The sequence below is a fragment of the Hyla sarda genome, chromosome 6 (genome assembly GCF_029499605.1).
Source record: "Hyla sarda isolate aHylSar1 chromosome 6, aHylSar1.hap1, whole genome shotgun sequence".
Lineage (NCBI taxonomy): Eukaryota > Metazoa > Chordata > Amphibia > Anura > Hylidae > Hyla > Hyla sarda.
Window position 1 is genome coordinate 156804980 of NC_079194.1, and position 26680 is coordinate 156831659.

The window sequence follows — 26680 nt, forward strand, 5'->3', positions numbered from 1 at the left end:
CAAGTAAATGTGTTGTTTTACAGTCTAGGAAAACTGGTAACACCGGTGAAACTAATGACACCCATTGGATGCCACCTACAATAGGTTTCTCTGACCTATTCTTTCTCATGAGGCAGTTGGCAACTAACTCCTTTCTGCAGGTTTGGGCCTATTATCTGGCTCTTCTAAAATTCCTACTGCTCTTCTGGTTGGATCTTGAGGAGAGCAGACAAACCGTAAAGTATCACTGTAGATCCAGTTAGTTCAAAGGTTTTACTTTGCAAGGTTAATATTTGCATTTTTTCTTTTAATTTGCTTTGTCATTGGAGCAGAAGAGAGAAATTGTAGTCCACTGCACGCCAGACGGACCCCAGTGCCTTTAAATGGGCACTCTCATTAAAACAAAATTTTTGCTATTGCACTCATTATGGTAAATAAAAAATCTTTCTAATGTACTTTGCTTAAAAAACTTTTCTATGGCTCCATTCACATCTCGTTTTTGCAATATGGTTGCCGTATCCGGTTTCAGCAAATAAAAACAAATTGAACCGTATTCCAAACCGTATGCATAGACATTACATTGACAACTGTATGTCAACCGTAGCATCCGGTTGCGTACGTTTTGCTTCATTTACGGTTGTATGCATTTTTCCGCACAAAAAACCATAGTCTACTACGGTTTGAAGTCCGGTTGAAAAACTGTATCCAACCTGTATACGGTTATTTTAAAATGGAGTTCTATGGTAACCATATTGAACCGTATGTGCGTACGGTTACATCCGGTTTGCACAATACTGTTTTTTTTTGTTTTTTTTGTTTTTTTGGGAAATTCAATAAAAAGAGAAGAACTTTATTTAAAATGTTGTCAAACATAAAACTGTATCGTTTTTTTTCAAGGAAAACGTTATAAAACGTATGCAAATGGACATTCGTTTTCAAACCGTATACAGTTTAAAAACGTGAAGAGGCATATACGGTTGCATACATTTCGGTCCGGTTTGGAGGCATGTTTTGTACAGAAACGGGATACGGGTCCCGTATTGCAAAAACGAGATGTGAATGCAGCCTGTTTTATTTATGTTTAAAAATGCTGCCACTAGGTGTCTCCCTACTTGTCCAGAGCACATTTTCCCCCATCTTTTCCACAGACTTTGGACTCTTGCTGGCCTGGCAGAAGTCCTAAATCTTTTAATGCTGAGGAGGAAGGGGGGGGGGGTGCAACCTTATCCAATCAGAGCTAATCTCACACACTGAACTGCTATGGGCTGTGTGTAGCAGAGTGAGGGAGGAATTTTTCCCCTGTATGGCTTCAGATGATGTCACAGCCCGCTGGTTAACGCCCCTTCCTAGTCTTTAATTCGGACTGAGACTGAGCAGAAAATACAGAGCAATATCAAGGTAGAAAACTAAAAAAATAATAAAAATAAAGGCAGGTGGTGGTTTATCATGATGGGGGCAGTGAAGTGGGAGCATTATAAAATTCAACAAGATCATGAAAGGTACTCTTTAATGGGGTCCATCGGGTTTCTAGTATGATATCTGTCACTTGACCCAACACAAAAATCCTGCTTTGCTGCGTTTTCTTGTCTGGTAATGTGGATGAAATCTGTGACAGGGACCCCTTACAGATCCTCCAGCGCAGAAGTAAAACTAGCCTAAGAAGCCCTAGCCTGTAGTGAGCAGTTATCCTTGTTTGTTTTTGTTTTTTTTAGTATTTAGTATATCTATAAAATAGCAATTCTTAAATAGCAATTCTTAAAAATCTGTGTTGTTCCTTTTTTTTCCTGTTGAAATGTGTGTGTGTGTGTGTGGGGGGGGGGGGGGGGGGGTTACCATGCCCAGCAACATTGCATTTGGGGTCAGTGCTCTTTACAGATGACTGGCGACAGACTTTGGCATCAATTGACTGTTGCTCTACGGTGTACATTTATTTATCAAATAGTGTATATAAAAAAGCATCTCTGCAGCACAATCTGCAACCTTTTGACTTTTCCCAGTAAGAGATTCTGAGCAGCAGGTTAAACACATTCATCCCTTCACGGCCAGGTTCACTGTCACAGCTGCCTCCCCATCTCAAACTGGAGTTTAAATCTTAAAGAATATTTCTTTATGAAATTGGAATGACCAGGGCATGAATCCTCTCAAATGACACTCTCCCATGCAGGCACTCACTGGCCTACCTAGCTCCTGCATTAACCACCGATAAATACAAAAAGACACTGGATAGCTCAGACTGGGTTCAGCAGTGTTATTCCTATCCACCAATAAGATGGACAGGTGATGGACTGAGCTTTGCCTACTATTGTATGAATAACCAAGTGGAGAAAATGTATCTACACCACTTTTGGGGGGATATGGAACTGTGTTTGAAAATTATTTTGGTTTGTTGTGCGCCCAAATGCTGACATATGGGCTGTTCTGTGCATGATGTGCCAAAATTTGTGCCAGCTTTTATCCATCATGTTGATATGGACTAAAAGGCTAACTTGTAGACAAAAGTACCTTTGGTCTGTCTTTTTTGACAAATGCAAGACAAAAAAAAAGAGTAAAGGCTCTCTCACTAAAAAATGCAATAGACTGGACCGAGCTGGCCGGTAGTTACCTATTCCAAGGTGCCAAAAGACGAAACAATAACTAGCACAAATAAATGACGCTCAGGGTCTAAGATTTAAGGCACAAAAATTAATAAGCAATAAGATTTATTCTAAATGACGCACAGTCAGACATATATATTAAAACAATTGCAGTAAAAGTAAAAATAAACGTACTGCCGACACCAATAGAGCCCTTGTTGGTGTGGCAACAATGGTGGATAAAACTGAAAATGTAGTACAAAACAAGAAATAAAATAAATATATATGAATATATATGATAGCAAGATTATGAATAGGCTTGCATTAAAATAGATTAGTTCATAGAAAGATTGGATTATTGGTAAAACTGCAGTATTTGATTGTTAGTAAGCACGCATCTAATGAATCAGGTCATAAGAATCCAGAGCAGGAGACAATTTCATTGTACTGTAAATGGTAAAAGTTAACTATTAGAAAGTGCAGCCAGCTGCAAATAGTAAAAATGAATATGTGGTACTCAGTACTGTTCACTAGATCTGAGCGTACAGGCCTCCTGGTTCTTGCCCTCAGCTTACTTGGGATAGCTCCTGATAGGATGTGCAGACCTGGTTGTTGGAGGGGATATCTGCAGATGAACGGAGAGACCCTGCTGGGTACAGGAGTCACTGAATGAGGTAAGGTCTGGAATCAGTAGGATTACTGGCGTCCTCATGCTAGTTGAGCGCACCACGGGGGAACATCCGATAAGTACAGATGAATTGCTTAGTTCAAACAAATATATGATGCTTTAATACTGTAGTATTAGACGCGTTTCGGTTCCACCATAGGAACCTTCTTCAGTAATACCAACATTTAAAAAAAAAAAACTTATTTTTTTTTTTGCATATTGTGGCACATTGTAAACCACGTTTAACTTGGCGTATTGCCAGTTTTAGGTGCTGGTGCGTCAACGCCATACAAAACCAGTGGACAGGTGTGGTGCTGTTTTGAAGCTATGCAGCACCACAAAACAGCACCACACCTGTCCTCTGGTTTTGTATGGTGTTACCAATCAGCTCTGTTTACTCTAGTGCCAGCTGCAATACCAGACACAACCCATGGACAGGTGTGGCAAAAGAGTAACTCATTGGTTTACTCATTGCACAGATTAGAAGGGCAGATCTGCTAATAATTTAGTAGTACAGAAGCAAAGATTCTGTACTATATAACTGCCATTCTGGAATCTAGAAAAGCTAGATCCTTAATATAAATGTTCTCTTGGTATACAGTGATATAGCTTACATACTTGTATGAGTTTTGTATGGTAAACAAAGTGTTAACCTGAGCTCCTACATTGTTTGGCAACTGGCTTTCCCAATCTCTTGAATATTAGTCTGCTTTACATTGTAGCTATACTTCCCACAGTTCAATATTTCTGCCATAAATGCATACAGGATTCTGGAAACTTAATATCCAAAATGGCTTTCATTTCCTTCATGACTTGTCAACCACCTTTCTCTGACCCCTCAACTGATAGCATATAGTAGTACACCCATACTCCTATTGTACAAAAACCGTGTTTCACTTAAAGGGCAACTCTACCCTCTATTTATTTATTTACTGACCACACATCACCTCAAAATCTGGAAGAAGATGCAATAGATGAATGGGAGTGGAGTTGTTCTTAAGTGGAGGGAAGCATAGATAAGATTTATATGTAGAAGGAACAGAAGGATGACATAATGTAACAGACTGTTCCCTCTGACCCCTCCCATAATATATTTTAGATGATAATTTACACTTTGATGGGGAGATATGCGCCTTAATCGCCACGCTCCATGCAGAATTCTCATTAATGTTCTGCTTTCTGAAGCCTTTAAACACCATTTCCTTAATCCTGATTTTCACTTGCTCTTATTAAACATTGTGCAGGATTAAAGCAGCATTAAAATTCACGCCGAGCCACTTATCATCCTGGATACTTTCATTTATGTTGTGTATGTTAAGTCAAATTGCTATTATGTTTCCATTATGTTAATGGAGAGTGTAAGGCGCGGAGTGCCTCCTATCGTGTAGCGACACCTTCTTCTAATTCATTTACTTTCTGTTTTAATTAAATTCCACTTATGTTCTAAACAAAATCTTGTCTGTACTGTGAAGTAGATTTTATTGATAGCCAATGATTGTGTTATATTGTCTATTTCTTTGCATTTCTTATGACTAAGTTAAAGGGTTCTACTGCAGGGACCCCCACTGATTCAAAACATGATCTATTTTGGTTCCAGCCATCCATGTGTAGGGGAAGTTACTTGTTTATTGTTAATGAATAGGAGTAGAGTTAGAATGCTGACCTGCCTGCATATATTTTATTCAACACCAGAGAAAGCAGATTGACAACCAAAATGACCTCTGATACAGCTCATAGAGGTTGTCATCTTGCTTTTCCAGGCTTCTGAATGGCATATCTACCTAGTAAAACATTCCTTGATGGTATATTTACACGTACAGTATTCTGCACAGATGATGTGCAGGATTTTCTGCTGCAGATTTCAATATAAACTAAATGACTGAACACAGCTTCTAATTCTGTGCATCAAATCTGCGCAGGATACTGTATGTGTGAATAGACCCTAACTCTTTATTGTGACTTTGTTATACATAAGCTCAGTCATCCAGCGTTGCCATGCACATGAACAGCACATCTGCACCATTAATAATGCCCAATCCCAAATGATGTCTAAATAACTATGCAGATGTTCAGTCTGTTCTTATATACTGTATGTAGCTTCTATAAATATTGATTGTACAGTGTATGAACAGCTCGCGGCTGAGAAGCGTCTGCATTGCATGGAGCTGGTCTGGTTACCAATAAGCTTCTGCTTGACATTTTCAAATGTCAGGTGGTAACGCTGAGTTAACTTTTTTGTACATTTAATAAAACGTTCCCTTTGATATATTGAATTCTATGACAAAGATGGTCTGACCCTCATCATCTGCGGGCACCCAGTCTTGCTGTAAAAAGCAGCTCATCTTGCTGTAAACTATCGAGATTTCTCTGTTTTTCTGAGCCAAATAATATATTTAACATCCTTCAAGGGCTTTTTCTTGATACAGATTTTCTGCCGCTTACTGATGTCATTGTTGCTCTGATGATCCTAGCCTATAAATTTTGTTGTCGTCTGTCCTCTATTCCATACAAGAAGCCTATGGTTGTGTTCAACTACACACACAGATCCACAATTGCAGCTTATGCAACTTAGCAGCAGGTCCTGTTTATGTGTGAATACACCCTATAGCTGTTTTAAACTTCATGAGTGGTATGGCAGAATTTTTAGTAGAAATTGGCACTTGGAGTCCTATAACATGTATATTTTTGCCTTCACAAGCATTGATCGACTATATACAAGTTGATCAGTGCACATTGAAAAGAAAGCCAAAATTGACGAGTGAAAAACTGTATGAACGATTGCTTGATCATTTTTGTGGCCATTCATTTCCATTATTGTCTGAAGTACATCCTTATTATCCCCTTTCCTTCTTAGTAATAAAGTAAAAACATGCCCTCTTAGCGTTTTTGTCTGTAGACAGCTTGGGTGCCAGACTGTAGTACTACAAGTCCCAGACGGCTGTTGGTGCACTAAATGTGGTTGTGTACACTTTAACCACTACTTGTTTTTAACCTTTTAATGTTTTCTTTTTCCTCCAGATCTTTTTCTTACAACTATAGCAGATGATAAAAGTGTTCAGTTTGAGACTTGGGAAAATCAGGTAAGAAAAGTGAAATGGACAGATTGTACCCCAAGGGTAGTGAAATGTATAATCTACACATTATCTGCTTAAGAACATCACTACACACCTCAAATACAGAAAAATGTCATAAAATACATCTCAGCTGCCGCAGGACCCTCCTACTCCACACCTCATATGCTAATAATATTTACCTGTTACATATCCTTAGAATACACACCCTAATTATTGTAGATACTCATTATACATTCATCCACTGCAGAACCTCTTAAAGGGAATATGTGAGCTCTATTTGCTGCTATTTGAATATTTGAGCTCTATTCGATCACGGGGAGGGGCCATCCACTGCAGAGGTAGCCAGAGGGCTTACCTCTCCTTCCATGGCTGTCATGGATCTGCACTTGATTGAGCTTGCCTGGAGCAGGATCTACCAAATGAGCACAGATCAATGGAGTTCTATGGAACTGCATTGATCTGTTTAAGGAATTTAATAATTCCTCCTAAAAGTCCCCTAAGGGGACCAACAAGGACACGGTGAATGGCGTAAAAAAGAAATCACCCAAATTTGTTTGTTTTTTCTCAAATTCACCTCACAAATATATATTTTTTCCATTTTAAAGCATATGTTATGGAAAAATGAATGAAGACATTACAAAGTACAATTGGTCTTGCAAAAAAACAAGCCCTTACATGGGTCTGTAGATGGAAAAATAAGAGTTGGGGCTATTAAAAGGCGAGAAAGAAAAAACTAAAGGGCAACAACGAAAATTGGCTTAGTCCTTAAGGGGTTATTCAAACTACACCTTTTCACTCGTAAAATTGCCCTGTATTTCTCAGACAAAAAGACAGGGTCAAGCTCCTCAAGTGCCACAGCCTGGAATGCCTCCTCCACTTCCCAGTTGCTCCTCTTTGACTTATGTACAGAGTCCTGTATGTCAGTCAAAGTGAAAAAGAGATGATTGTGAGCTAAGGATTGTGAAGGGCTGCAGCAGTTGAGAACCTTTGATATCCTTCCTGACACTTGGCTGAGAAACAAGAAGGCAGTGTTTGAAGTTTCACACCCACAATCCGCTCCAGGAAAAGTTATTTGCTTTTCCTGATCAGCTAGCCAACAGTGTCTTCATCTCTTAGCTGACAGGTTCCCCTTGATAAATACCTTAGCTGCTGCAGAACTTCATAAGCACACCCCAGAGTTCTGCAGCAGAACATCATTTATCACAATTCTTATCTCTGACATGAATTTCTTGTGTATGTCATTTAATATACTTTATGAAAATTGCTACAAAACATCTTTCTTGTTAAGCTTTTAGTAATGCAAGAAATCTAATATCACAATGTTCCATTTGTTGTAATTACTGCGTTATTACATTTTGTCTTTTTGGACCAGTTTTACTTTTCTTGGGTTCAGAGGCGAGATCGTAAATCATCCCCATCCATTCTGCCTGTGTAGGTTTCTAAGACTGACAATTAGGTAATCAGTCTGCCCTAATGTTCCTGTTAACTGGGGCCCCGCTGCGGCATCAGCTGTTCAGGGAGCTCTGCTTGCTGCATCTGCCAGCACTCTGATCTGGGAACAGGCAGCACTTCCACGGGATGCACCTTAAGGCTGCATACATTTCCTTCTTTTTAAAGGTTTGGTGCCTCTTTTTTTTTTTTTTTTTCTTTTAAGCTCCACTTCATGTTTTAAATAAGCCCTAGTCCTCTGCTCCACGTTGCCACCAGAGAATTCTCCTGATTGCATGAGCATTAATCAGGCCGAGGTGCAAGGAACATATTGAGATGTGTAAAACTCAAGTGAGCCTGATTGCATAACCCTTTTATTGCTGCAAGATGCTTAATCTCCCATCAAAGAATTGTTTTTCTTCCCCAAGGAGCCTCGCAGGGAACAGCTGCTGACCGGTAAAAGGGTATATAGGCATGGAGTATACCATAGAGGGCAAAGATGATAACATTTCTGCTTTCTGCATATAGTATTTGCACCCTGATACCTTGATGCAGATTCGGTGCTGCCAGTGTGTAGTCTGGGCTCTAAGCTGACATGAGATGTCTTGGGGTGATCAGTGCTGCCATCAACACATACCTCATCCAGGAGAGTTTTTAAATTTGAGAGATCAATCCTATTACCCATCAATTCTGTTTAGACCAATTTGACAAAATACAAATGTTCAGGGTCTGAGGGGGATACAGTAAAGGGTGAAGGGTTACAAGAGATGAGTGGAGGACTCAAGCACCTTAAGAATGACATTGTTGGTCTTCTTCCACTTTTTTAACATCTTGTTATATCTTCTTTTATAAGGGTGGAAATTTCTCAGGAGCCACATCCACCGCCTCAAAGCCGAAGGATGCCAAAATCATTGGACAGTCTCTTTTTGCTGATTTTGGTAAGAAAATCTTGATGATAATATTTATTTATATAGCGCACACAGATTCCGCAGAGCCGACACTTACTGTCCCAATTGGGGCTCGCAATCGAAATTCACCAGCATGTTTTGGAGTGTGGGAGGGAAACAACGTACTCAGAAGAAACCCATGCAAACACGAGCAGAATATACAAACTCCAGATATTTGGGGAGATTTATCAAAACCTGTGCATTGGAATACCATATATACTCGAGTATAAGCCGACCCGAATATAAGCCGAGGCCCCTAATTTCACCCCAAAATCCCAGGAAAAGTTATTGACTTGAGTATAAGCCTAGGGTGGGAAATACATCATCCCCCCTGTCCTCATCCAGACCCCTGTCATTAACACCCTCATCATCATCACCCTGTCATCATCCCCCCTTCATCATCACCGCCTGTCATCATCCCCTTGTCATTATCCCACACCCCCCCTTCATCATCCCCTTGTCATCATCCCACACCCCCCCTTCATCATCCCCTTGTCATCAGCCCACACCCCCCCTACAGACGATGGCTGCCCAGGCTTGCGGGGAGTTGTAGTTTTGAAACATCTGGAGGTCCTCAGGTTGAAGACCACTGAGGGCGGAGAGTTCACTCGAGTATAAGCCGAGGGGGGTGTGTTCAGCACGAAAAATCGTGCTGAAAAACTCGGCTTATACTCGAGTATATACGGTGGATATGCAGTTGCCTATAGCAACCAATCAGATAATTTCTTTCATTTTTAATGCGGTCTGTGAAAAATTAAAAGCAATCTGATTGGCTGCTATGGGCAACTGCTCCTCTCTTCCTCTACACAGATTTTTTTTCATAAATCTTTCCCATTATCCTTGATGGGATTGTTGCAAGGCAACAATCCTAACCACTGAGCCACCGTGCTGCCTGCTTTTTGCTCTGATCATGTATTCAAGTAGAACTGAAACAAAAGGACAAACAGGATTTGTCAGGGTGGGGTGGGTGGGAGGGATGTTGGGTTATAACTCCATATAGAGCTTCTTTTTTTTTGCACTACACTAGGCGCATGAAATGTCGCATGTGCGCCTAAGCACTTTTTTGCGCCTTTCTCAGTACGCAAAAAAACAGCAAACGACCTTTTCAGAAGTCAATTTCAGTTTTCACTTTGCAGTAGTTACAAATTTATCAAGTGCGAATGTCGCTCAGAACGTCATAAATCCCTCCAAAGCACTGCAAATCCATACCAACCCAGACCTGCCCTACAAAATTGCCTTTGGAGAGAACTTTTAAAAAGTTGCAAATTTTTGGCGCTACAGTGACTTAATGAGCAGAAAAGTCGCAGAGAAGAGGAGGAATCATACAAAATGGTGTTGTGACGTGATGTTTTTTGCTTACATGCGCCAAATTTTTCAAACCCCCCCCCTGCGATAGTATGATAAATATGTTGCACGTAAACAAAACCAAAGCAAAAATAAATGATTTTAAAACACATTTTCAAACGACAACAATGATAAATCTCTCCCCCCCCCCCCCCCCCCAAGTAAATTAAAGGTCTCTCCATTCTAGAAGCTCTTATTCTTGAAGGAATAAAAAAAAAAACTTACATGTTTATGTGAAGTATCCCTGTTTTCTCCACTGGCACCTCATACTATTGATCACCTGGGGCTCCTGCTGCTGGAACTTACAGTGATAATCTGTTATTGTTTAAATAGGGAGTGAATATTTTACAAGCCGTGCATTAATCCAATAGTACAAGCTAATGTAAGAAACTGTACAATATACCTGATGCCTATACAAGTTATGAAGAGGGGAGGGGCAAGCAGTGACATGGGTTTTGGAGTGATTTCAAAGAGCCAGAACCTACTGCTGAAAAGAGCCTGCGCAAAAACTTAGATCTCCCCCATGGCTTGATCCACTGTTCTATAATTTTTTTTTAAATCAGATAATTTTTATTAAGTTTTTTTGTAAACACATGTTAACAATAACATACAGTCCCCAACAACCCCCCCCCCTACACACATAGAACCATTCCGTCTCAGCCCCACCCCATCAATGTCCCACTACCCTCAGCGTACATAAGTCAGAAACTATAAACCAGTTTCAGCAAATCCCCACCAAACACAAGTTTGAGTAAAAAAGAACAAATTAAAACGAAAGAAAAAAGGGGAAAGGAAAAGGATAGAAACACTTAGACCCCCGAAGTCATGGACATTAGTGTTCGCAATCACATTCCACTAAATCCCCCACACAGCCATTCTCATACACATCAGGTAGGGAGACGCAGCACATCAGGGCACTCCAACCTTAGCTCTCTTGTCAGCCCTTCCATTCAGAACCACATATTAGAGGACCCATCCCAAGCTAAGATACTTCTGCAGGGGGATCAAAGCTTTGCACACAGGGACCCCAGGGACCATCAAACTTCCTCTCCACTTTGCGCTTAGTATAGATCCCCTTTTCAAGTTTCACTATGTGAGCTACTCTTGCAATGAGATCAGCCACTCCCGGAGGAGAGGATCTGATCCAAAACTGTGCGATCAACTTCCTGGCTTGATACAAGATTCTCAGGATCCCAACCTCTGCCAGGGAGGGCTCCCGACCACAACCTATAGGTCCAAGTAGGCATTCCTTGGGAGTTCTATTAATGGTCACCCCATACACTGTTCTAATGAGCTGCAGCACCTCAGTCCAGTAAGTCAGCAAACAAGGGCACGTCCACATCATGTGTACCAGGTGAGCCTCTAGCTCACCACATCTCGGACAGGCCGAGTCAGACCTAACCCCTATCATATGAAGAAAGGAGGGAGTCTTATATACCCTATGAATAAAGAACAGTTGAGACAGCCTATTAGATTCCGATAGAGACAAAGAAGGGGTAAGTGCCAGCACAGTACTCCATTCCTCATCAGTCTGGATCCCAAGGTCCCTCTCCCACTTAGACCGAACCGTCAAAGGGAAACCCTCATGATGGAAGCCAAGTAATTCCCCATAAAGCCAAGAAATTACGCAAGCAGAATCACGTTTAGTCACAGTAGTTTCCAGAACCCTATTAGACTGTACCCGTAATTCCCTCACCCGATTCTGCGATTCATAGGCATGGTGGATCTGTAAATAACGATAAAATGAGGAGCGCGGTAGGGCAAACTCCTCCCGTATGTCTTCAAATGACCAAACAACCCCCTGATCAGCTAACTGACCCAACTCACAAAGTCCCCTCCTCTCCCAAAACTCGGCATCAGCATAGGATTTAAAGACCGGCAAGCCAGGGTTATGCCACAGCGGAGTAAATTTAAAATAATTGGTAATACCCAAGAGTTTTCTCGCGTGGCCCCAGAGCTTACACAGTAGGCGAGTCGTAGGAGAGGAGTCAGGAGGTCTGGTAAGGGCCCCAATCTCCAAAATGTGCAACGGTATCCTACCCCCATGTTTGACCATAAACAATCGACCAGTAGGTCCCAATGTGGAGCGAGCTGCCCATCCCCTCACCTGATGCAACTGCGACGCGAGATAATACAACCATGGATTCGGTAATGCAAGCCCCCCTGAAGCTTTACCCCGCTGTAATGTTTCCAATTTAATCCTAGCGGTCCCACCCCCCCAAACCAGTAACCTGAATAGTCTCTGAATTCTCTGAAAGTGAGCCATCTCTATCCACACCGGGGAATTCTGCAATATGTATAACAGTTGCGGCATAAGAACCATTTTGACTAGATTAGTACGTCCAACTACCGATAGTGGGAGCTTACACCATACGGACACTTTTTGGGAGCTTTTATCTAGAATGGGGAGTAGATTGCGAGGAACAAAATCATGTAAGGAGGGAGTAATGTGAATACCTAAATATTTAAAGCTAGAGACTATTTGTATCTTAGAAATCGTTATCTGAGGCACCTCTGGTAAAGGGTCCAGAGGTAACAGGACCGACTTGTCCCAGTTAATGAGTAAACCTGAATACGACCCAAATTCTGTAATGAGGGACATCACCGGGGCCAGTGAGTGAGCTGTGTCTCCCAAAAACAACAACATGTCGTCAGCATATAGAGCCACCCTTTCTTCCACAGTCCCATACCGAACACTGTTCTATAATTACCTCCATGCTGCTGCCGCTACTGCTGCTTCTTAGGGTGTATGTAGATACATAGAAGAGCAGGATCCTTTCCTGTGTGTGGGCTAGGCTTCACTCATTAGCATTTACATAGTGACTCTACCAACAGGATGAGTACACCCTTTAGAGTATAATTCAGGATGTCATTAAAGATCAATACAGGGTAAGTAATGTATGTACACAGTGACTTCACCAGCAGAATAGTGAGTGTAGCTCTGGAGTATAATACAGGATGTAATTCAAAAGCAGTACAAGATATGTAATGCAGTGTATTTGCAATATTGATTAATTCTTGGCTTATACTAATGTATAAGCTTTAGAATAGTGATCATATCTTCTAAGTGCTTATTACACTCTCCGCTGCTCAGATGCTTCTACTGTAACTATTTAATTTTCTTTTTTTCTGTATTGCTGCTCTTTAGTTGTTACTAAAGCTGATGACTTATAAGTAAGTGGATTCACACTACGTTTGTTTCCATTTAACATATGTATTTTACAATTGAAAAGAAATAGGGAAACAGAGACAAAAATCAGTATGAACCCGCCCTAAGAATCCTAGAGTGGTTGGTGGCTTTCTTATATTTTAATTTGAACTTTGACAAGTATAACGGCGGTCTTCCTGGCTGATAGATGGTGGTTGTTATTAAGCATACCCTGCACTTTATTGCAGCAAATGATAAACTTCTTCTTCATCTGTCTCCTGGAATGAGGCAAAACGAAAAATCAATGTCTTCCATATCAGCCCCGTCATCTGATTTCACTGCTTCTCATCACCCCTAACACTCGGGCACATTGAAAATGTAAAGTGGAATCAGTGGTGTTGCTTGTCTCTCGGCCTTACTGTTTTTCCTGTGTCTTGTCTTATGTTAGTGTCATTGTTGCTGCGTGGAAGAATTGTTCCCTGTTTTCAGCACTTTTTGGCTCCAGCATCTCAGTAGCATATGTATCAGGGATGAGGGTTGCAGAGAAAATATGGTTGGCAGAGCTGCACTATACATATAGTTTTTTTTTCTGTTCCATTGTGTGACTGTTGGGTCATACGTTATTTTGCATTTTTTCTGAGCTTTCAGTGTGATTTTAGTTAGTGATTTGTGCAGCTGGGAAAAACTTTCACATGTAGGAAGGAAGTTCCAGAACCTTAGGCCATGTTCCCTTCAGCAATTGAAGATCCGTTAGCTGATTCTGTTATAATGATGGGACTTTAGTGGAGAAAAAAAATAAAGTACGGTATGTCAGTCTTTTTTCTCTGCTAAAATAATGAAAAATAACACGCATCTAACAGAACCCTGATGGACCCCCTTCAAAGTGAATGGGACCTGTTAATTTCCAGTGATGTTCTCTGTCAAAATCTCTTTCCAGTCCCTCTATCAGCAGTTGTAACCGAGCTCCCTATCGGAGCTCCACAACACTGATGTGAACCTAGCCTAAATAAAATACCTAACCTGTTTCCCTTTTCTGAAAACTGCATGCATTTTGTTATACAGTAAAGGTTTCAGAGAAGACCATTCAGTTTGTGGCTGATTTTATTTTCTTTTATAATCCATGGTAGCTGCCCATTTATAAGCAGACCACCCATCTGAACCCCATTTTTATCTGAAACCCTTTTGAAAAGACTATGCATTGGTCTTAGATTCATTCTGATTCATCTAGAAGAAGATCTCTACTGCACTGTATCACTGAGGTATAGCAAGAAGGAGGAAGAGACATGTTGTCCATTTTGTGCCACATCAATGGAGCTGCTAAAGTAAAAGAAGGAGCATTTACAGCACCAGCAAGCATCATTGGATAGGAGGCCAAAATGAGATAAAGATCCATTCTGGGAACCAGGAATGAGATGGGAAGCCATGCTGGGGACCCAGAATGAAAACAGATCCATGCTAGGATTAGTAATTCAGTTTATTTGTGTGCTGTACATGCTTTCTTATTTCATTAGACAATTTTGTATACTTTTTTGAGGAGAATATGCTAATTTGAGTGGTCAGCTTAAGAAAAGAGAGAGAAAGAGAGAGACTAAATATTATGGCTCTCATTTACTATTACAAACTCGACATTTTTTGTCGGGTTATGCGCCAAATTCTGGCGCATTGCGACAGATATTCTGTCTGTGCCAGAATTTGCCTCAAAATTGAGAAAAACCCGACAAACAACCCAAAAAGGGGCATGGTCGTCTTGAAAAGGGGGTGTGGCCACAGAAAGCGGTGTGTTCACGACATTTTTACAAAAACCCAACATATTTACTAAGGTTTCCACAGAAAATGTAGTGGATTTGAGCTGAGGAAAACCCGACAGATCAGAGCATGTGAAAAAAAAAAAAAAAAAAAAAATGTAGGGAAAGCTTCGTAAATACCGTCGAAAAAAAAATTGTAGGGAATTAAAACCCACAAAGAAACCAACACTCCACTCTTAGTAAATCAGGGCCTATGTGTAGCTTCTTTCATTCGTTTGTCATTCAATAAATATTATTTGATCCAGGTTATGCTAGTAGTTGTAGTGATACAGTTGCTGTAGAGCCAGAGGTTGCAAGGCTCTCAATACCTTTTGTAGTCTTTATCACTATTTGATGATTGGCAAGTTAATTCCTGGGGGGAGGAACAAAAACGTACTAACCCAAACGATAAATAGGAAAAGCATTGCGTACAAAGCAGAGAGATAATACTGGAAAAATGTAATGTAGAGATGTCAGCTAAACCCACAATTTATATGGTAAAATATGAATATATTCACATCGGGCCTTTAATAACATTCCCAATTATATTCATCTGTATGCACCATGCGACACTCCAAATCCTTATTCACGCACTGGAAAAACCTTATAAGTAATTATAAAGCCCACAGGTGCTGATATTAAGTGCTGAATATTTATCAGACGCGACTCAAGACGCTTAGAAAACTCACACAGACTGTTATATTTATCTATTTACACACACTCATAATGACGTGCTGCCATCACAAGCGGCAGACATTTTGCAGCTAAATTATGAAATTCCCATCCTTTTACACTTATGAATCTAGGGTTTGGGCTAAACTATAGTTGTATGTTAAAGAGGTTCTTTGAATTCCAGACTATTGCAGCTGTATCTGATATGCCGTGTATAGGTGAATCTGTAGTTGTATAGGGAATAGAGTCATGCTTCAGGAACAGACAAACATGTGTAAGTCATTTTCAGTGGAAAATCTATTGTTCTAACGTATATGTAGATTTGGCCCATGTCAAGTTATCAACTATGTTCTAGTTTTTGTTGGATAAGTCCAAACTGGAGTCAACCATCAATTCTTGCATATTTTCCATATTGGTACATACTTGACATTTAGGAAGTCAACCATCTAGTCGCATTAAATGCTTCCAATATAGATATGTTTTAAGCTTCAAAGGGAGTTAACTGTCTTGTTTCTACTGCATAGGCCATTAGCTGCATAGGAAACCAACTATTAAGGGAAACCTTTCACCTGCATCACCCACACCTGCTGGTACAGGGTAATAGTGTAGGTGACACTGATTCCAATGCTGTTTACTTTTTGTTTTCCTACATGGAGCCTTTTTCAAGTTATGCTAAAAATCTATGTATGCAAATAAAGTGCTTGGTGCTTTTTTAGCCCCTTGGTACACTGTTCTGCCTACCCGGCTCAGCCATATACAAGGAACATCTCTGCCCACTGCTATCAAATGATCACAGGTCCTTCAGCCACATTCCCTTCTATCCTGCACTGCTGTGCTCTGCCCACTGGTCACATCATTGTGACTTCATCACAGGTCCTACACCTCCGACATGAAGCACATACAAACCAGGTCTTGGTCTGGCAGTCACTTCTGTTGTGTGTGGAGATTTCTGCTCCTCAGTGATTGCCCAATCAGGACCTGCTCTATATCTGCTGCTGCACTCCAGATAAAAGAGAATGTGGCTTAAGACCTGTTAACATGATCATGTCACAGGAGTAGGCAGAGCAGATCTAGAGTTACATGTTACCTGTATAGATCTATGAATATTTATGAAGGGGTACTGCACAGGGCCAAGCCAGGCAGGCAGAAAAGTGCAGTAAGGGGCTGAGTACGCCCCCAGTGCACCAAAGCACCTAATTAGCATATTTTAACTTTTGGGCATATTTGGAAAAAAGATTAACAGAGTTGGAACGCTATTACCCTCTACCAGCAGGTTTTTAGTGTATGAAGTAAGTGCTAGCTGCATAGTACTTTTCACCCTCAACCTGCAGTACAGCCTAGTGGTGGTCAATCGGGGGCAGAGGAGGTGACCAGTATACAAAGGGGAGTGACTAACTGGTGAAGGGGCTGATCAGTGGGTTCCAAAGCCTAATCTGCAAATCTATTTAAACACCGATATCCGAGTACTGCACTCCTGTGGATAGGGGATAAGATTTTATCCATCAGCTATTTCCTTTAAGTAGACATATGTACAACTGTGCCTTGCTTATGTTTTCTCTATTGCTGGATAATAACCTGGCCACCATTGCAAGCATTGTTAGCCATCTTTCTTGAACAGCAATTCTTTTCACTTAATATATTTCTTTCTTTTAGCAGTAGAAGTCAAGCTCATTCATTACAAAGTAGTCTGGGAAAGTTAGTCAGCAAGCTGTATGGGGGCCACAACAACAGCCTTATTGGTTATAACCCAGTGTTCCCCGGTACAGGTAAACATTAACAGTACAGGTATACAGTAAGACATTTTTAAATGGATTTCATTTAACAAAAGCGGCCGGGATGGACTGGGTAATAAACTGGGTGGCATAAAATACCTAGAACTGTGGTGGGACGACGACAAAGGGTGTAGTAGGGTCATTGACGCAATGTCCTTATAAAAACCTGGCCTCATGTTGTACTGAAAGTATTCTAACAAAAGCAGCTTTTTAATTGCACTTCGGGAATTAAAACCTTTGTCCCTGTAAGTAGATATTGACTCATTTCATCTGAGGCTCCTCTGGGTCATTGTCCCCTCTACAGCACTGCCTATTCTTTGGAATAAAGGCATTGTGTGTATCCAGTTAATCATCCACATCAGTGTCCACGTACCATCAAGATTCATTACAGACACACAAGATATAGACCTTTATGTGAGTGGTCATTTAGTTCTATGCTGGTTACCTATGGAACAAAAAAGAAAGCTTTTATATTTTACTAGCTGAGTACCTGGCGTAGCCCGGTTTTTCCTTCCTAATCCTTGTTGGGAAGGAAAATCAAGAAAGGAGGAAGCTTTTGACTTCACATCCAATCCTCATATATTGTTGTTATATCCCGTACCCATATCCCGTACCAATATCCGGTCCTCATATCTCAACCTCATATCCCGTTCTCATATCCCGTTCTCATATCCCAACCTTATATCCCGACCTCCTATCTCGTCCTCCTATCTCGTCCTCCTATCCCGTCCTCATATCCCGTCATCATATCCCGTCATCATATCTCAACCTCATATCCCGTCTTCATATCTCGACCTCCTATCTAAACCTCATATCCCGTCCTCATATCCCGTTCTCATAGCCCGACCCCATGTCATTTCCTCATGTCCTGTCCCGTCCCGATATCCCGACCTCATATCCCGTCCTCATATGTCGACCTCATATCCCGTCCTCATATGTCGACCTCATATCCCGTCCTCATATCCCGTCCTCATATCTCGACCTCATATCCCATCTAGTTGAGTACCTGGCGTTGCCCGGTATTTCTGTCCTAATCCTTGTTGGGGAGGAAAATCAACAAAGGAGGAAGCTTTTGACTTCATATCCCATCCTCATATATTTTTGCCATATCCCATCCTTATATCCCGTCCTCATATCCCGTCCTCATATCCAGTCCTCATATCCCGACCTCATAACCCATCCTCATATCCCGTCCCCATATCTCGACCTCCTATCCCATCCTCCTATCCCATCCTCATATCCCATCCTCCTATCCTGTCCTCATATCCAGTCCTCAGATACCGTCTTCATATCCCGACCTCATATCCCATCCTCATATCTTGTCCTCATATTCCGACCTAATATCCCATCCTCATATCCCGTTCTCATATCCCGACCTCATGTCCTGTCCTCACATCCTGTCCTCAGGTGGGACTGATTTGTGGTGAAGATATTGTAATCTGAAGGTAGAAGGGGATATGGCTTTTGTGGGACTGGGCGTGATTTGCAAGCTAGACCAATGCACAAAAAGGGTAGAGAATAAAAGGTGTGGGGCTTAAACAGTGAGTGTGTCTTTGTGAGATGGGGTGTGGATTGCAAGCCGAATTGACACATTCAACAGGAAATGCAGAGCGGAGCTTTTGGAGTAAGGTACTGGAAGTCCAATATACTTGCATGGGACTTGAAATAAAAACCCATCTTTTATATAAGGGTGTAGGTAATGGTTATTTTTTTTTTTTTTTTTTTTTTTTTACATATAAGTAATATGTGTACCAGGTATTATTGAAATATCTCCAGCTATACGGAAGTTATGCGGGAACTTACATTTCCCATAGATTTGCATGGGACTTTAAACAAAAACCCTTACCCTCACAAATGGGGGTAGTTAAGGGTTAAATTAACTATCTTATATTTTAAGTGGACATATACAGTGGGCATCAAAAGTTTGTATTAATGTGCATAAAATCTCCAAAAGTTATCAAATTACAGATTAGACATTCTTATAATATGTCAACAAAAGTTAGATTTTATTTCCATCATGTACTCTTTCAAAATAACAGAAAACTAAAAAATGGTGTCTGCAAAAGTTTGGGCACCCTGCAGAGTTAATATCTTGTACTGCCCCCTTTGGCAAGTATCACAGCTTGTAAACGCTTTTTGTAGCCAGCCAAGAGTCTTTCAATTCTTGCCCATTCTTCCTTACAAAAGTTTCCAGTTATTTGAGATTTCTGGGCCGTCTGTCACGCACTGCTCTTTTAAGGTCTATCCATAGATTTTCAATTATGTTGAGGTCAGGAGATTGTGAAGGTCATGGCAAAACCTTCAGTTTACGCCTCTTGATGTAATCCCCCGTGGATTTCGAGGAGTGTTTAGGATCATTATCCATTTGTAGAAGCCATCCTCTCTTTAACTTCAGCTTTTTCACAGATGGCATTAAGTTAGCATCCAAAATTTGCTGAAATTTTATTGAATCAATTTTTCCTTCTACTCGTGAAATCTTCCCTGTGCCACTGGTTGCAATACAACCCCAAAGCATGATTGATCCACCCTCATGCTTAACAGTTGGACAGAGGTTCTTTTCATTAAATTCAGTTCCCCTTCTTCTCAAAACGTACCTTTTGCTCTTTCCGGCCACAAAGTTCAATTTTAACCTCACCGGTCCACAAAACTTGTTTCCAAAATGCATCAGGCTTATCTTTATGTTCATTTGCAAAGTTCAAACGCTGATTTTTGTGGTGAGGCCGTAGAAGAGGTTTTCTTCTGATGACTCTTCCATGAAGACCATATTTGTACAAGTATCTCTTTATAGTGGAATAGTGTACCACAACTCCAGTGTCTGCCAGATCTTTCTGGAATCAAAAGCGAATGACCGGGGAGTCAGGAGTTTGTCTGGCGCAGAGAGGAACCATCAGACAGCCAAGTAAAATCAATGGTTTTATTAGATGCAACGCGTTTCGCTGCGCATGCGCAGCTTCATCAGGCATGACAAGGGAAGGCTGGTAACAGATATATATACCTCCAGGAATTAACCATTAGAGTGCTTTTTGAAAAAGTTGTTACATAGAATTACATATCCATATGACAATGTATGAAAAAAATATATAGATACATTTTTTTTCCATACATTGTCATATGGATATGTAATTCTATGTAACAACTTTTTCAAAAAGCACTCTAATGGTTAATTCCTGGAGGTATATATATCTGTTACCAGCCTTCCCTTGTCATGCCTGATGAAGCTGCGCATGCGCAGCGAAACGCGTTGCATCTAATAAATCCATTGATTTTACTTGGCTGTCTGATGGTTCCTCTCTGCGCCAGACAAACTCCTGACTCCCCGGTCATTCGCTTTTGATTCTACTCTTACCCAGGAGGGCTGCAGTGGACCTTCTTCCATATCTCTTCTGCTCTTAACCTTGTTGTGTGTGGGCGCACAACCAACTTCGGTAAGCGGCTTGGGAATTACCGTCCCCTACCCCCACCTGCAAGATCTACTGATCCCGCACATGAGGCGCCTTCCTTTCTTTCTCTAGATCTTTCTGGAGGGATTGTGCAGTCAAACGTGGGTTTTGAATTGTTTTTCTCACAATCCTGCGAGCTTTTCTGTCGGATATTTTTCTTGGTCTTCCAGATCTTGCTTTAACTTTAAAGGGGTACTCCGGTGAAAACCTTTTTTCTTTTAAATCAACTGGTGGCAGAAAGTTAAACATATTTGTAAATTACTTCTATTAAAAAATCTTAATCCTTCCTGTACTTATTAGCTGCTGAATACTACAGAGGAAATTATTTTCTTTTTGGAATGCTTTCTGATGACATCACGACCACAGTTCTCTCTGCTGACGTTATTATAATAATAAAAATGCTTTATTTATTGTTGTCTTTAGTGGGATTTGAACCCAAGTCCCCAGCGCTGCAAGGCAGCATTGCTAATCACTTAACCACCATGCTGCCCTTAGCATACATCTGCTATGCATGGTTGCTAAAATGGACAGAGATGTCAGCAGAGAGCACTGTGTTCGGGATGTCATCAGTGTTCCAAAAAGGAAGGAATTTCCTCTGTAGCATTCAGCAGCTAATAAGTACTGGAAGGATTAAGATTTTTTAATAGAAGTAATTTACAAATATTGAAGTAAAGAGGAGTAGTAGAAAAAGTTGGCAGACTCACCAAAGACTTCTTTTCCAGGGTAATTTCTTTATTTCATACTCACATATAAAAGGTGGATACAAAAGCTGGGAGAGGGATCACAGTGGGGGGTATTCACTGTCTGGCGACAGACTCTGTTTCGCTCGGTGCTCGAGCTTCTTCTGGCCTGAACAACTAGGAATAGTAGGCTGGTTCTTATACAGGTGGGTTCACAGGTCTAATTTCTTAGCACCTCCCAACTGTAGTGACGTCTGGTGTGAAGGCGTTAGCTTAAAAACAAGCATAGATTACGCCTTCCGTCTACCTTCTGTCATAAGAAAACAGCCTATTATGATAAAAATAAGAAGAGTGATTTTAAAAACAAGGGGCGTAATCCACTTTGTCATTCAAGCCTAAAGGACCTGTTGCTGCGGTATGGATAATCCAATATGTTTCTCGCTGCAACAGGAGGCGGTTGAGATCAATACCTGGTCTGTATTTAACTCTCTCCACTCCGGAAAAAGTAAGTACTTCTGGTTTTCCCCCGTGGGCTTCCACTACATGGGATATTAGGCGGGGTGCCCCTTTAAGTGTGCGCAGTGAGTACATATGCTCGCGTATTCTTGCGCATAACTGACGTATAGTTTTTCCAATGTAGTAGAAGCCACACGGGCAGTAAATAACATATACTACGTGTTTGGTACGGCATGTTATTAAATCTGTAACAGTGTGGGTTATTGAGCCCATTCGCATCGTTTTCAATTGTGCATTAAATTTGCAAAAATTACAGGACTTACAGGCATAATTCCCTTTTGGTATAGAACTTTCTAACCATGTTACCTCTTTTTTAGGGAATGTTTTTCGACTTTTTGACAGAATATCACCTATTGATTTGTTTTTTCTGTATGAAATAAGTGGTTTGCGGCTGGCTACCTCTTTTATGTCGGGATCCCCCTCTATAAAGTGCCAGTTCCTTCTAACCGCTTGTTCAATTATATGGTTTATAGGTGAATTCTGGAACGTAAAAGAGAATCGTTTTTTAGTTGGTTCTGATTTTTTACACTTTTTGCCCACTAAAAGATTTTTTCTATCTAAATTGTCTGCTCGCTCTTTTCCATCTTTTATCAGCTTACTAGGGTAGGAGCGTTCTAACAAGCGTTTAGTTAGATCTTCTGCTTGTGTATTATAAGACTCATCAGATTCATTGTTTCTCCGTAATCTTACGAACTGACCGTATGGGACACCCTTCTTCACTGAACTAGGATGAGAACTATTGTAGTGAAGAAGGGTGTTTTTAGATACGGATTTTCTGTATCCTTCACTTGTAAGTCTGTTGCCTGTTACTAGTAGTCTCAGGTCCAAAAATTCAAGTGAGGTACCTCCATAATGTGAGGTGAATGACATATTCACTGTATTAGTTAAATTAAGGTGGGTGACGAAATCATTGAACTGAGATTCTGAGCCTGACCATGCTATGAGAATATCATCTACATAACGCATGTATAATTTCACTTGTGAGATGTATGGGTTCTGGGATGAAAAAATAATTTGGCTTTCTAAGACTGCTAGGAACAAATTTGCGTATGTACAGGACACCGGGGTACCCATCGGGGTCCCGGTGTCCTGTCTATACCACTGGTCAGCAAATTGAAATGTACTGTTACTTAACAAAAAAGTAAGTGCCTCCTCTATAAATAAGATGAATTCTGCAGACTTATTAGACCATTTAAGGAATTCTTTTACAGCCCCTATACCAGCTTCGTGAGGAATTCTGGTATAGAGGCTGACCACGTCAATGGAGCAAAGGTTCCAGTCTGATTCCCAATTCATTGTTTGGATTGTTTGTAATAAGTGTAAAGTGTCTTTAATGTAGGCTGGTATAGAGGGAAGTAAAGGGGAGAGTAACCATTCTAAATAGTGAGACAAGTATTCGGTAGTAGACCCCACTCCTGAGACGATGGGACGTCCCGGGGGTGGGGTCTGTGCTTTGTGTATTTTGGGAAGGTGGTACCATGTTGCGGGTTTGGGTGCCTCTGGTATGAGGCGTTCCGCGTTCTTTTTAGACAGCATTCCTTGTTCAACAAACTTATGTAGGAGTGTAGTTAGACCTTTAAGAATTTTAGGAGTCGGATCAGTTTTAAGGGGAGTGTATGTGGACCTATCACGTAATTGCCTTTCGGCTTCTTGTGTGTATATGGTTTTGTACATAAGTACAACACTTCCTCCTTTATCTGCTCTAATTATCACAAGGTCATCTCTCTTTTTAAGCTCATGGAGTGCTGTTTGTTCTGCTTTTGTTAAATTAACTGGTATTTCCTTATACAGTATAGATCGAATATCTTGTAAAACTGAGTTTTGGAATAAGTCTAACTGCCCTCCAGGTGGTATCGGGAGGTTAAATCTAGACCTCCTTCCTTTGGTGAATGGTAACTGATCATATTCCTCTTTTTCTACATAATTAGGTTCACCAAAATCTCTCGCCAGCATTTCTATACATTCCTGTTCTAATAGGGTACATTCTTTGGGAAAAAAACCTAGACTATCTATCATTGCTGGTGAATCTGCTTCGCATTTTGTCTGCTCAGTGGTATTTTTATTATAGAAAAATTTAAATAGGTTGATGTCCCGTAACGACATAGCCAAGTCTATTTCGAATGTCACGGGGTCGAACCGCTCTGTCAGTCCATAATTCAGTCCTCTCGATAACAATGAGACTGTCGCTTCGTTCAATGTCTCTGAAGTAAGGTTGATAACGTTAGACAGAGGGTGCTCCCGATCGATTCCTTCATGGTCCTGTCTCAACGTTCTGTTTTTCTTTTCTTTGGCTCTTTCAGATCTTTTCTTCCTTCCTCGCCGTGTGTGTCTTTTCCTAAAGGGTGGACTCGGTCAATTGGATCTTGATTACTGTCTTTGATGTTAATTTCCTTGTTCACATTAGGTACGGTATCCATGCGGTTTCTTGAACTAAACCGTGATGGACGTCGTGCTTGCTGAGGCCTTCTATTGGATGGTATAGTGGGTTTATGGTACCATAAGAACTCTTTATCTTGGTCATAATCGGTTTTATCCCTCAAGAATTTTTCACGTTTCTTTCTTTTTACTTCATCCTGTAAAGAAACTGTTCTATTTTGTAACTTAGGGAAAAATGCACGTATTTGTTCTTCTGAAGCTCTTTTACGGTATACAGATTTAATTCTTGTGAGATCTTCATTAAGCTTATCGTGCTCTATTCTATTTCTCGTGAGCACAATTTGTAGCAGCTTCATGGAGTGCTCATGGTGTGCCTGCTTCCATAGATTGACAAACGTGAGGTCGTCTTGGAATTGTAAAGGTGCTTTGTACACTCGTAATCCCCGTGGGGTGCGCTCACTGTGCAGGTAGGACTGAAGTGAGTTAATGGTCCAGAAGATATTGATTTCTTTCTCAGATAGGCTCAGAATGCGTTGCTCTAATGATTTTATATCAATGAGCTCAATATCTTCTTTTAGGTTACATTCCATAAAATACCCCCCTGGATCCTCTCTCCCTGTGAGTGTTATTTCCTCCATCATTTTCAACATCCCTTCCGTGTCCGTGTCCATGTTTTGTGGCGTGGCATCAGTCATGTTAGCGTGCTCTAGGACAATGCAAAGTTCACAGAGGTAAAATGTTCAAACAAAGAGTGTAATGTCCGGCACTGCTGCTGATATTCTCACGTATTTGGACTAAGGGACGTGTTGGAGTGTTCCCCGAAGTGTTGGTGGTGCTCTGACTATGAGTAGTAAATCACAAATCTTGAAGTAAAGAGGAGTAGTAGAAAAAGTCGGCAGACTCACCAAAGACTTCTTTTCCAGGGTAATTTCTTTATTTCATACTCACATATAAAAGGTGGATACAAAAGGTGGGAGAGGGATCACAGTGGGGGGTATTCACTGTCTGGCGACAGACTCTGTTTCGCTCGGTGCTCGAGCTTCTTCTGGCCTGAACAACTAGGAATAGTAGGCTGGTTCTTATACAGGTGGGTTCACAGGTCTAATTTCTTAGCACCTCCCAACTGTAGTGACGTCTGGTGTGAAGGCGTTAGCTTAAAAACAAGCATAGATTACGCCTTCCGTCTACCTTCTGTCATAAGAAAACAGCCTATTATGATAAAAATAAGAAGAGTGATTTTAAAAACAAGGGGCGTAATCCACTTTGTCATTCAAGCCTAAAGGACCTGTTGCTGCGGTATGGATAATCCAATATGTTTCTCGCTGCAACAGGAGGCGGTTGAGATCAATACCTGGTCTGTATTTAACTTTCTCCACTCCGGAAAAAGTAAGTACTTCTGGTTTTCCCCCGTGGGCTTCCACTACATGGGATATTAGGCGGGGTGCCCCTTTAAGTGTGCGCAGTGAGTACATATGCTCGCGTATTCTTGCGCATAACTGACGTATAGTTTTTCCAATGTAGTAGAAGCCACACGGGCAGTAAATAACATATACTACGTGTTTGGTAGACGGAAGGCGGTAGACTACAGAAGGTAGACGGAAGGCGTAATCTATGCTTGTTTTTAAGCTAACGCCTTCACACCAGACGTCACTACAGTTGGGAGGTGCTAAGAAATTAGACCTGTGAACCCACCTGTATAAGAACCAGCCTACTATTCCTAGTTGTTCAGGCCAGAAGAAGCTCGAGCACCGAGCGAAACAGAGTCTGTTGCCAGACAGTGAATACCCCCCACTGTGATCCCTCTCCCACCTTTTGTATCCACCTTTTATATGTGAGTATGAAATAAAGAAATTACCCTTGAAAAGAAGTCTTTGGTGAGTCTGCCGACTTTTTCTACTACTCCTCTTTACTTCAAGATTTGTGATTTACTACTCATAGTCAGAGCACCACCAACACTTCGGGGAACACTCCAACACGTCCCTTAGTCCAAATACGTGAGAATATCAGCAGCAGTGCCGGACATTACACTCTTTGTTTGAATAATTTACAAATATGTTTAACTTTCTGCCACCAGTTGATTTAAAAGAAAAAAAGGTTTTCACCGGAGTACCCCTTTAATTACATTCCGAACAGAGGATATTGACATCTGAAAATGTTTTGCTATCTTCTTATAGCCTTCTCTAGCTTTGTGAGCGTCAACTATATTCAGTTTCAGATTTCTAGACAACTGCTTAGAAGAACTCATGGTGCTGATTGTTGGGGCAAGGTCAGATGAGTCTG

At 41.0% G+C, this 26680-nt stretch overlaps 1 protein-coding gene across 1 annotated transcript in view; it reads left to right on the forward strand.

The window, feature by feature from the left end:
- Positions 1 to 26680, forward strand: part of ITFG1 (integrin alpha FG-GAP repeat containing 1) — a 267878-nt gene that overhangs the window by 82405 nt on the left and 158793 nt on the right. Inside the window, exons 7-8 of the mRNA XM_056525641.1 lie at positions 6238 to 6299; positions 8575 to 8659. Coding sequence (XP_056381616.1) covers positions 6238 to 6299; positions 8575 to 8659 — 147 coding nt within the window. The remainder of the gene's footprint in view (positions 1 to 6237; positions 6300 to 8574; positions 8660 to 26680) is intronic.